Source organism: Pezoporus wallicus, unplaced genomic scaffold (genome assembly GCF_028554395.1).
Source record: "Pezoporus wallicus isolate ANWC-B61680 ecotype Strahan unplaced genomic scaffold, APGP_CSIRO_Pwel_v1 contig_3181, whole genome shotgun sequence".
NCBI classification, from domain to species: domain Eukaryota; kingdom Metazoa; phylum Chordata; class Aves; order Psittaciformes; family Psittacidae; genus Pezoporus; species Pezoporus wallicus.
The window spans coordinates 4889208-4902451 of record NW_026641700.1 but is presented as its reverse complement, the minus strand read 5'-3'; the positions used below and the strand labels follow the sequence as shown (position 1 = coordinate 4902451).

Here is a 13244-nt window from a genome sequence, read left to right as displayed (position 1 = left end):
TGGCTGACCAACTTCTTGTGTACCCACAGCCTAACTCACTGTTGGGGTGGGGTGAGTAGCAGAAAAGGCCTTGGCTCTTGTGTAAGCACTGCTCAATAACTAAAATGTGCTAGCAACACTGTTTTCAGCACAACTCTGAAACAGAGCCTCATCCTAGCTACTAGGAAGAAAATTAACTCTATCACAGTCAAAACCATCACACATAGTTGGGTTTTGGTTAGAAACTGGGATTTGAAATGTTTGAAGCTATTTGTAATTCATGTACACTGTGTTTTCTTGAATTTTTGTGTAGCATTTTCATTAGGTGGAAAAGACACAGAAGCCCACCCTGTTCTTAGCTGTGACCAAACATTTGTTAAAAGATATATTTCCAACACTGTTTAAAAAAAAAAAAATGCTGGCATTACAAGTAATTTCATATCAGGCCTATTGCTGTACCACTTACAAGTCGTGAACATGCCCAGGAGTGATCAACCAGAGAGATTTTGGAAATTGCATTATAATTCATGTGTCTATAGTGCCTTCACTGGAATGGATTAAAAACATCCTGTAGGATAAAAAAGTGTCTTTCCCTGCATTTATGGCATTCCAAAATGAAAATGTAATTTAAAAGGCCACACCCTGCTGATAACAAGAAATTAAATGCTCCCCACAAAGGAATTTTGTCAGCATCTCCAGTGGGGCATCAATTTTACCATGGGAATACAGACATTTTTCTTGTTTATTCTAAGCAGTGATACTTGCAATTTAGAATTAAGTGTTGTCAGATAATTAAAGTTTAGTTGTCAGGTTTTCAGCACTTCTCTGGGCTCAGCTGTGTTTCTGTTGTTATCAGCAACATTACAATAAAATCTTAGATTATTTTTCTTTTTTTAATCCTTTGATTGAGCACCTCTTATTCCTGAAACTCTTTAGTTTATTGAATATTTATCACACTTTGAAAACTCCATTTTCAGTGAGCACAATGGGTCAATATCTTGTTATGACTTTGTCACATTGTTTCTGAGAAGAGCATGCTTTTGAAACTCAACTACTTTTCATTTAAAATTTTTACATTTCTTGTCACTGCCATTGTTTTCAAGCTTCCCAAAATATGCTGTTAGTGATTTCACATGGGTGTTTAAATGATACATATACATTTACACATTTAAATGATACACATACATTTACAGAGATGAAGGTTTTATTTTGGTTTATGCATTAGGTTTTAAAGAAATTAACAACTCAGACCTGAAGCATGAAATCTCTCAAAATTTGTCCACTCCCCTCTAAAGATTTTATCTACTTAATAGGAAGAGGGATAGAATGCTTGATAGTAAAGGATATTTTTTTTTCTCTTTAATTACATATTAAAGGGATTTTTTTGTCGAGTTGTTATTTACTATAATTTGGGCATTCATCCAACAAAAGTGCATAAACTTTTATATATATCTGTAGAAAATGTTCTGTGGTTTTCATCATGGTAATATTCACATGCTTCACCTCTGTTGGCACTTAAATGTCTACTGAGCCCAGAGGTCAAGTATAATCTGCTTGTATAAGGTTAATATAGTTAACTCTATCTGGATAAGCTGGTGCAATGAATGCACCAGAATGGTACTAAAGATTATAACCCAGACAAATTAAAATGGAGAAAAATATTGAAATAGACATAAATCAGATTAAAAAAAATACAGTTAGGGTGTCACAAAGGAAAGAGATGAGACCGTGAATTGTGGAGGACAGATGCTTCCATCATGCACTGATCCCCCTACTTGTTGGATGTATGGCAGTTCCCAGGCAGCATGGCTGGTGCCTGGGCTCTGGTACCGGGGTCACAGATGGCAGCCTACAGTGTCTTTATGTGTGCCCCTACCACAAGGGCTTCAGCCACAAGCAGTTGAGACAAAACTGTGCTTCATATAGTCCAAGTTAAATCTATTTCTCTTCTATGTCATGCCAGGAATTTCCCTCCACAGAATTTGACTATGTGAATTTCACTGCAGTAGATGTTCCTTTGGTTCTGTCATATACTGCATTTTAGTATTGTGTAATTATGCCATTTGAGCACACATGATGGAGCTGCACTTTCACGCTCGTGGAACCTGTGGCTGTATGACACCTTCAGGGGTTTTCTATTTTTTTAGTGCATATTTGTTCTAATACTTGTGAAAGAAAACCCTGGTTCGTGTTTATTTGTGACCTGGTGCAATCAGGTCTACTATATTTACAGCCCTTCACAACAGTGACTGAAAGTATGATTGCTCCTGTTACCTCTGGGGGTCTTTAATGCTTAAGTCATCTGCTCTGGTACCTGACAGGCAAAATTCCATCATGGACCAAATCTGTAAACAAATGCTCAGGTTTTGTGACAATGAAAGGATAACAGTGATGTTCCACAGTAGTGGGAATAGTGCTGTTTAGTGTATTCTTAGTCTGGGGGGAAAAAATGTAAATGTTTTAGCAGGAAAAAACTGCAGGTGTCAAAACCATTTTGTCTAGACAGGGATAAAAAAGGCTTTGAGGTTCTTGAGAACTTGAATACCTTAAATGAGTAATCACCATGAGAATAGAGGCAATGATGATTCAATAATGCAAAGTCATGAACACTGGAATAAGTAAAATGGTTTAGTCCTCTTGTATACCTATAAGTTTTGAATGCATTTTATCAGTCAGAAACAATTAGAGCGTAACTATGTAAAATTCTTTGGAAGCAATCTTAAAAACAAAGCTAATGTTTTGATGTCTAATGAATGATAATTAGAGTTTGATAAGGTAGAATATATTAATCATACTGCTATACAAAATGGTGGTAACATCTTACCTCAGATACAATATCGGCTCTGGTTTCCCCCCCTTAAATGATTTTTATGGCATGTTCTGAAGAATCAACATGGACAATTGATGGAACAAATTCGGACTTTTACAATCTCACAGAAACTTGTAATCACAAGTGCTTTTACCTATAAAGAAGGGAATTCACCTAATTATTCTACTTTAGCAACTGTTTTGCCCTAAGGTTCGTTTTCTGGAGGTTAATATTGCAAGGAATTAGAAGAGAGATACAAGCTAAAATCTGTGCCTCATTGAGGTTAGTGGGACCTTCGCAACAGTTTTCCCCCATTTAAAATGGAAATATGAGACAATCATTGGCAGATCAGAGTGTGCAGCTATGTAATGAAACGGTGGTGTGACTTCTTCTGCAAACCTACAGCTTCTTGCTGCCAGACTCTAGATCCAAAATGAGGAGCTATCAGCAGCAACCAGGGACTGCTGCAGTGGAAATCAACATAGCTCACAGGTCACATGGTGATTTTCATTTTAAAATGCAATCCAGTGGTGAAAGGTCTTGTTTCTCTTGTATAGTTTTTCTCTTTTCCTTAATGAAAAGGGTTTTGGCTGACCCTTTCTCTTTTATCATCATTATCACTGATATATTGGGGAACTGTTCCTGCTTTCAGGCATTCAGGGGTACTCTAAGAGATATTCCTCATCCATACCTCTTTGTACTGCTTGACACAATAATGCAGATTAAGCCAGTGAGTTTTCATCTACACTGGATGTCCAGTAAACTAGATAATGTGTTTTATATCCAGTTATAAAGCATGCCATCTACAGATGTTTAAATGCTTGTTTATGTTTCTGCTGGTACTTAAGTATTCCCCATACACATATAAGATGAAACTTAATGCAGATTCTTCCAGCAGTTTTCAAGGTAGCCTAATGGAGCTAGACAGCTAAATCCTGCTGACTTTTCTGATAAGACTTGATTACTTAAGTGCTCTTTTTCCCGTTGAAAAATCTTCCTCTTAATTATGCTAATTGATGTTCGAAAAATTTTTCAAAATTAGAGCTATATCTGGATAATACTAATTCAGAGCCAGCCAATATTAATAATTTTAAATTCTAGGAAGCTTCCTCTGACTACAAGGTATATTTATTTTTCTCTTCTTCTGTAAGGGCAGAAATTAATTACTCAGGTTTGCCAGAGAATCTGCTGACAGCTGTCTCCTACAGGAACCAAAATAGTAATAGGCATTAGTCAATTGTGTTACCTCACAACTATTTGCATTGGCTAATGAAAGTTTTTAGCGCCAAGAGTATCTTATCTGTGCCCCAAATGGAGAAAAAAAACTGTGCTAGCAACACAAATCTGAGAAATTTAGTTGATCTGAAAAATCTTGTAGCATTTTATGTATTTTGGCTGAAACTTCAACCCCTATAATTTCTTCAAAACATCCTGATTAGGATCATTTCTAACAGCCAAAGTAGAAATAAGAAGCTGTAATCTGCAAATCAGAGGAATGTATTTTTTGGGTCTTCCCTTTCAAATGCACATTTTCTGCTCCAAATCTCATTGTCCATTTCTAAAGAAAGTTACCTAATAGCTTTTCCTTACATAGTGGGAGTTTGTTTTTGCATTTTTTAACAATTGCTAATAATTGCTGATTGCTACTGTTGTAGGTCAGTGGTAAGCCATTCACCTTACTGACTAAAATAATTTCTTTGACCCTCAGTTATGCCACAGAACTGGGCTGAGAGCGCTTGTTTCAAATACTGACCCTGGTCAGGTGTGCTTGTCAGCAAATATAAAATGTTAATATTCTATTTGGTACTTCGGTGCTAGAATTATAAGAAATATTATAGATAATATAGGGACTTCTGCTGTTTGATACAGTGTAAGCATATATTTTTTTGTACCTTACCTGTACTAGCCACAATGCATCCTTTATCAGTTATGTTTCAGTAGGGTTGGGTGTCTTGCTTGATAATCTTGAAAATGTGCAGTAAAGGAGAAACCAGTTTACCAATCTATCAATTAAAGAATGGAGTCATCCACTGTTTCTGGGTAGCACTGGAAATGTGTAAGTCTGAAATTGAGGCTTGTAATGTTTCGTATGAACTAACAATAACTAAACTATTGCTGCTTTGCTTATTTGCTTGATAGCTGAAACTGAGGTGGAGAAACTTGCAATCTGATGAAATATGACCATCAGGAACAACAAATATGAACTTCATTCAGATAACAAAAGGCAGAAACATGGGAATACAGAGGCCAGGAATTAGTAGCTTTTAGAACACTTGCAAGAAGGAGATTTTCTCTTAGGTGTTATTTCAGTAGTCACACATCAGTTACAGTTATTAAAAATAACTTATTTCATTTGTTCCAGTTTTGTGAAATTTCATTTTATTTGTGATTTTGATTTTGATTTTCTTTATAAACAAGAACACTTTCAAAACCAACATTGAAACTTTATGATTGTATTCCTCTATGTTAGGTTTAGATAGATTTTTTTAACTCTATCTGCTCTCTGACAGGGATTTTTGTAGGTTTTTATCTTTGTTCTTTAATGTGTAGGATTACGTTCCCTAACCTGAACATAGGAATGAAATCTGCTGTACAAAAGGCCATATTATCATTGAGGAACTGTAATGTAATCTCAGGAAAACAGTAGTGCACAGAAAGAGGACTGGTATTGATTCAGTTAGGCTTTGGGTTTGGTGGGTTTTTTAATTTTATTTTTGCTTTTCTTTCATTTATTTCAGTTTAACCATAATAATAAAATAGTCTCATGTGATTAATGCTTTCTATGAAAGTAAAGTCAAGGAGATTTTAATAAGTTTTCTTGGTTGGTAAGGTAAGGTAAACAAGCCCGCTCAGTACTGTCATCTTATGACAATTCAAAGCACTTTCACTTATGCCTTGAAATAAATTCACTGTCCTGCACAGAGTGGGGCAGCAGGCCCAGTTCTAGACCTTACACTGTTATTGCCTAGCCCTTCTGGCTTAGCTTTCTCTGGAGGAGAGCATGCGAGTATGGAGGATGGTAGCAGCCGTGGCTCAACAAGTCTGCTCTAAGTGGTAAATTCTTACAGATTTTTTTCCCAAACATAACTAGAAGTGTTGGGAGAGATACTTTAAATCTGCCCCCAACTTTTGCAGGTATTCTGTACAGGGGGCTTTCCCCCATTTCATATTTGGATTCATCCAAACTGAAGAAATGGATGCTGGCTAAAGTGGAGAGAGAATAAGCATCAGGAGACGATTCAGTCTTTCAGGTCTCAGCTTACATCAGTCTATCAGGTCTCAGCTTACAACAGGGGGACCTTCAACCTATAGTCTGAAATAAAACTCAGCCAGGAATATTCTGTTTTCTCAGTTCTTCCTGGATAGCCAGGAAAGCTTCTCAATCTCCCAGGCAAACCATCTAAGAGGCAAAACTGAGCACAGGAATGATTTTTGTCTTTGTTTTTTTCTCCCTATCTTTACTTTTGTGAAGCATTGTGTTTATGCGATTCATTCAAGTTATTTATTTCCCTTTTGCAAAACAGGCGTTGCATACTTTTCCCTGGTTTATTGCTTTGGGTTTTATTGTTGATTTGGTTTTGTTTTTCTAATATATATGAGGGAGTAGCTAATTCTACTTTCTGTAGTACACATAGAGACATCTAGCAAAATTAAAGATAAGACTAAATGAACAATTTAGAAAAACTTACTGATGCATGTTTTGAAAATTAATTCTGGTTTGTAAGTTATATTTAGTTGTTTGAATCTTTTCTACTGAAAAAGAGACACACAAAAAGCTTTAAATATGTAATTGTTATTAAAAGAAATTAGTCTTGGAATCTGAAAAAGCTTTCCAAGCATTAATTAATGGAAATAACCAAATCAATATTGCATTCTTGCTGCAATGTTATTAGGTGATGATTTTTATCTTTCAGTGCCATAATGGATCTTGTGAATTATCTAATTACACCTGTAATATGCAATTCAAAAACTCTTGATTTCCATACAGAAATAAAGTTCTTATAAATAATCATGCATAAAAATAAATACTCCAGAGACACAATACTTAGCATGCTGCATAAATTCCTACAGTTCAATAGTCTTTTTAGTCTTGACATTGTGTGAAGAATTCACTGTCTTTAAATAAGGGGTTTTTTTTAGAATTACTTTGTTTTACAGAACTTGTGGTTTTCATGGTGTCATTATTCCTTAATATTTCTTTTTATGCTTTGTTTTTCAGGTTGGCTTCATGAGCTAGGAAAACGTATTGAGTCTCCTTACTATGAGAATAATACACTAGGAGGCCCATCAATCAGAAGTGCCTATATAGCTGCCCTATATTTCACTCTCAGCAGCCTCACCAGTGTTGGGTTTGGAAATGTTTCAGCCAATACTGACGCTGAAAAGATCTTCTCCATTTGCACAATGCTTATTGGGGGTAAGTAGAAATACATCATGTTAAAATGTTTTGGGGAGGTATTGATAAGTAAAATTAATGTTTCGATGCTGTTAACTTTCTAAAAAAACCCAACAAAAAAAACCAACCCCAAAAACAAAAAAAAAAAAACAAAAAAAACCTAAAAACCCCAGAAAGTTTAATTTAAAATGAGGAAAGAAATAACTTAGCTGATTTTACACAAGACAAACTCTCCTAAGCAGACCTATTTCTAACCACTTGATCACTTAAGGTGAGAATAGACAGTTGTCACTCAGTAAAATGCAAACTCACATTATTGTCAGGTTATGTGGCTGGCAATCTTCCAGTCAGCCAGGAAATTGGTGTACATTCAGCTCCAGTTCTGTCCCCATAGCAGCCCTAGGAATGACGACAAAGGGAGGTGGGCAGCTCACCAGTGAATCTGGCTGCGAGCTGGTGCATATACTCATGTGTAGCACTAGCCCAGAGAGAAGGCAAGAGAGCCAGGAGAACTTTTTGGTGAACTATATGTGACTCTACCATAAACAAAAATCTCTGTAATTATCATGAAGTACATTTTACCACATCACTGTTCTGATTAGAATCTAAATGCAATGTTTTTGTCCTATTTGGAGCTCAGTGGTATTTATATTAATTACCTAGTCACACTGCTGGGGGAAGCCAAGTGCTCATTTATGGTCTCCTTTCTGCTGAGGCACCTGTGCACGTGAGCCGGTAGCACCTGCAGAGCTTGGTGTAAACCAAGACCACTGAAGAACGTACTTGCACCTCTCTCTTTACCTTTATTCCAACAAAAAATCATCAGTGCTATTTCATAGAGTGTACATCATACTATCCAAAGATGACATAGTGGGCATGAAGGGTAAAATCAAACCACAATTTCCTACTGCCCCCCCCCCCCATATTTTTGTCTGCTTGCCTAATTGCTCTGGAAACACTAGTATGTATTTCTGCAACAGTAGTCAGTAAGGCATTGGTTGTCAGCTTTGCAACATAAATTTTCCTGGTCAAAAAATAAATTAGCAACTTGACACTTGCAAGCTGGAACACAATAAATGACCCATAAACTATGTATTTGTGGCATCAAGTGATATAGAAAGTGCTCAATGAATTGCTGTCATTTTTCCCAGTCCTGAAAATATAATATAATGGATCATGCAACAATATAATGGAACATACAAGAATTATAACATTTTGATTTTGACAATGTCACAAAAACATAAGCAGCTTATTAATTGCTCTTGCTGGTAGCATAAAATTATAGTTTTAAAATACAATGTGGTCTTTGTGATTTGGGGCTTTCACTACATAAAATCTGTTGGAATGAAGGAAGGAGTTTTCATTTCAATAAATATTCCATTTATTCATGGAATAAAGAGATATCCTGCATAAGGCAATCATGAATATTTAATTCACTTTGATATGGCAGAGCTTTCACAAAATTAATAGAGCAGAATATAAAAGTAGCCTATACTTTTATTTAGTCCAGTTATAGCAATTTCTTTTTCACTTATGTTATTGAGTGGCAGAACTGATATGCTTGTGAACTGAAAAAACTGTGAAGAACTAGTTGACTAGTGTGCGCAGAGGGAGGTGAAAACTGAAGGGCAAAGTTACTCATAGGCAAGCAGGTAGAAGAGTGATTTTATACCTGTGAAAGTCCAGTGAACAAGATGTTCTATCCCCAAACTAAAGAATTTTCTGCCTGTTTGTACCATCTAAAAGAATTTTCAACCACCAAAATATATCCTTTCCTCCTGCTATTCCCTTTAGTCTCTCACTCACACTGGACTTTAAATCGCCATACAAGGTCAACATCATGTCTTGTTTATAAACCAATTCTGTTGCCACTCTGAGGAGTCTGTCTGCTTTCTTTTAAGCACTATAAAGATAGATGTCCCTTGAGAGTAATAATCAAGCTCCTAATAGTTTTTTCAATAAACAATTTGTAAATGTTTATATTAGATACCTCAGATCAATACCACATGACAGGCAATCTAGCTGTGATTTTTTCCACTCATAGTCAGCAAGCACATTTCTGCACAGACAAACCCAGATGGCTTGTATCTGTAAGCATTTCTTCAGTTTTGCTTCTGCTGTTTTTATTCCCAGGCCAGTCCATAATTGCAGACAAACGCAGAATGTCAGAACTTTTTGATAAGCAATTTCACACCATGTTTGACATTCTCAAGCAACATAAGAAAACAGATTGATTTTTTAAAAAAAAAAAAATTTCTGGTCTACAATGTTTTGGTTTTTTTTTTTTGTTTTTTAACATTCCACAGGATATGATACAGCTCTAAATGTTTGTAACCTCATTCCACTACACATGGTCACAATTAGTAATCATAGAATCATAGAATAGTTAGGGTTGGAAAGGACCTTAAGATCATCAAGTTCCAACCCCCCTGCCATGGGCAGGGACACCTTACGCTAAGTCATATCACCCAAGGCCTCGTCCAACCTGGTCTTGAACACTGCCAGGGATGGAGCATTCACAACCTCCCTGGGCAACCCATTCCAGTGCCTCACCACCCTAACAGGAAAGAATTTCCTCCTTACATCCAATTTAAACTTCCCCTGTTTAAGTTTTAACCCATTACCCCTTGTCCTGTCACTACAGTCCCTAATGAAGAGTCCCTCTCCAGCATCCTTATAGGCCCCCTTCAGATACTGGAAGGCTGCTATGAGGTCTCCACGCAGCCTTCTCTTCTCCATGTTGAACAACCCCAGCTTCCTCAGCCTGTCTTCATACAGGAGGTGCTCCAGTCCCCTGATCATCCTCGTGGCCCTTCTCTGGACTTGTTCCAACAGTTCCATGTCCTTTTTATGTTGAGGACATCAGAACTGCACACGATACGCCAGGTGAGGTCTCACAAGAGCAGAGTAGAGGGGCAGGATCACCTCCTTCGACCTGCTGGTCACGCCCCTTTTGATGCAGCCCAGGATATGGTTGGCTTTCTGGGCTGCAAGCACACACTGCCTGCACATGTTCATTTTCTCATCAACCAATACCCCCAAGTCCTTCTCTGCAGGGCTGCTCTGAATCTCTTCTCTGCCCAACCTTTAGCTGTGCCTGGGACTGCTCCGACCCAGGTGTAGGACCTTGCACTTGGCATGGTTAAACTTCATGAGGTTGGCATCAGCCCACCTCACAAGTGTGTCAAGGTCCCTCTGGATGGCATTCCTTCCCTCCAGGGTATCAACTGAACCCTGCAGCTTGGTGTCATTGGCAAGCTTGCTGAGGGCGCACTCAATCCCACTGTCCATGTCAGCAATGAAGATGTTGAATGAAACCGGTCCCAACACGTATCCGTGAGGGACGCCACTCGTTAATGGTCTCCAGCTGGACATTGAGCCATTGACCACAACTTGTCGTTTTTATTTATATGAGTTCTTAGAAACCTGTTACATTCTATGTCGTTACCAACTGACCATTTGAGTCTAGTTTTCGTATTGATTAATAGCTTCTCGTTATTTCCTGAACATGCCTGACTACATGTGTTCATCTGATCTCCTTTTTATTTAGACTATGAACTTAATTTGGCTTGGGCATTCTTTTGCTTGGTACCCTGACTAGATATCATCCTGTCCCATGACAGTGACTGCTAATGACACAAAAAATGGAAATGCAAAATCATATGAATAATACTGTATATTATTCATGGAGTCTTATATTCAAAAGCTTTATTAAATCTCTCTATCAGGAAATCAATTTTCTGTGAAAATCCTGTTTATTTTCTGTGTTATGTTTTAAAGATCTGCAAGTCACTACATTACACATAATTTCTGTCCTCCTCTAGCTCTGATGCATGCCTTGGTGTTTGGCAATGTGACTGCCATTATTCAGAGGATGTACTCCAGATGGTCCCTTTATCACACAAGAACCAAGGACCTGAAGGACTTTATACGGGTCCATCACTTGCCACAGCAGCTAAAGCAAAGGATGCTTGAATATTTCCAAACCACGTGGTCTGTCAATAATGGAATTGATTCAAATGAGGTAACCAAATAAGGAAGGTTGTGTTTTTCATTATTTTGACTACGGACTTAGAGGAGGATGGTGCTGTACTCTTCTATTTATGATGCTGTGTTTTGTGTGATGTTATATATAAAAAAGAATATATATAAATATAAAGCTGGGTCATCCCAGGAAGAGGGTATGCTATTGAAAAATCTGGTTTAGGACATCATATCATAAACTGAAAATTCAAAGTCATCTGCAGTTCTTAAATGCTGAAAAGGCATTCATCAGAAGCCTTTTGGATGATGCCAATAGAAACACCCCTGTGAGTAATTTTGCCTTTCACCGAATAAAAAATCTACTGGGGATTTTTAGATGTTTTTTAAAGGAGGGATTTCTTTATTGCTTCTTTACTGCTCTTTCCTCTCACTTTCTTTTTTTTTAATTCTTTGCAATACTGTAAAAAAATAGTTTGGCCTGACTTTTGATGTTATTCATTTCTCTATGTTTTTAAATATTGCAGGATGTAACATGAAAGAGAAATCAAAAGATAGATTTCTGGTTATGCCTCTGCTTGTTTGCATTAAATGTCTTATCCAGGTTATGTATTCCTATACTCCAGAGGATATATTGGCTCCTCCCTGCTGGAGTGTTATTTGAATGAACCATTCCCTTCAAAGTTCATGTTATACATGTCATTATAAAACTCAGTGGCCTCTAAAGATAATGTCAAAATAAGCAGAAAGATTCGGCTTTGAGAACATTCTCATGATAAATTTTCTGTGGTGTGTGCAGCACAAAGAATGAGACACCCAGCAGCATCCTAGCAATAGAAGGAGCCTAATAAGATTTCCAAAGAGACAAAAAACACTTAGACTTGGTGGTTTTTGTTAAGGATCACCTTCAGCTTGTGTACCTTCTGTACCTTTAGTCACACTGAAAGTGAGCGACTGCTGTACTACAATGGCAGCCTTTGGAGAGACCATCAGTATTTCATGATTTGCCTCCCATCCACAAACTGCATTGTTAAAACAAACAAGCAAAGCAAACAAAAAACACATAAAAAGAAAACTTAAAGATTTTTTCAAATTATTCATCTATCAATGGTTTTAGCATATAAGAAGCAATATAGCCTGTTGATGAATTTTATGCAAACCTTTTAAAATCAAAATGAAGTTAATTTTTATTCTCTTTCAGTATATGCTACTGCATACAGCAATATATACCTGAATAGGCTCATGTATTCTAGCAGCTGAAAAAAGCTGGGACAAGATTAAATTATGCATTTGGGGGAATTCCCACATAAACTGTTGATTTTTTTTTTCTTGATTCACTATAAAGACATACTTTTATTCATATTTTTCCTGGAATTTATCAGTGTTTATTGTCATCATGATTTATTAAGACATAGCATACATGTCTTATCAAGGGAATAAGAAAAATCAAGGGAAATCTTTGTATCAATGTGATATGTGTAGCACTACTAAATCAGATTGCTTCTGCAAAAGGAGAAAAATTATTTTACACTTTTTCTCTTTTTCACTCATTTTTCTCTTTTTTGAACAGCTCTTAAAAGACTTCCCAGATGAGCTGCGTTCAGACATCACCATGCACTTGAACAAGGAGATACTGCAGCTCTCCCTTTTTGAGTGTGCTAGCCGCGGTTGCCTCAGGTCTCTGTCTCTGCATATCAAAACCTCTTTCTGTGCTCCTGGGGAATACCTCCTCCGGCAGGGTGATGCCTTGCAAGCGATCTATTTTGTGTGCTCAGGTTCCATGGAAGTCCTGAAGGACAGCACGGTGCTGGCGATTCTCGGTATGTTCATAATCACAGCTTAAAAGAGAGAAAGAACGGCCCTCCAGTGTAGGAGGACCTTCACTACTAACAATTAATGTGTCCTAATAGTCTGAGGAGAAACAATCTGTTTGATTTTAATATGCTATTCATACTCTATGGACATCCCTAAATTTTTTAGTTTAAACTTATTTTTTGCCATAAGGAGCTTTCAATTGCTAGAGTGCTAACTGTACAATAGTTTACTCCCACACAGATTTTCTTATTCTCTCTCCTTTTC

At 37.1% G+C, this 13244-nt stretch overlaps 1 protein-coding gene across 3 annotated transcripts in view; it reads left to right on the top strand.

The window, feature by feature from the left end:
• The window catches only part of KCNH8 (potassium voltage-gated channel subfamily H member 8), a 202311-nt gene that overhangs the window by 149640 nt on the left and 39427 nt on the right, over positions 1–13244 (top strand). For all 3 annotated transcript variants that reach the window (XM_057424885.1, XM_057424886.1, XM_057424884.1), the window contains 3 exons: positions 7008–7205; positions 11009–11208; positions 12736–12985. In XM_057424885.1, the coding sequence (XP_057280868.1) occupies positions 7008–7205; positions 11009–11208; positions 12736–12985 (648 nt within the window). The remainder of the gene's footprint in view (positions 1–7007; positions 7206–11008; positions 11209–12735; positions 12986–13244) is intronic.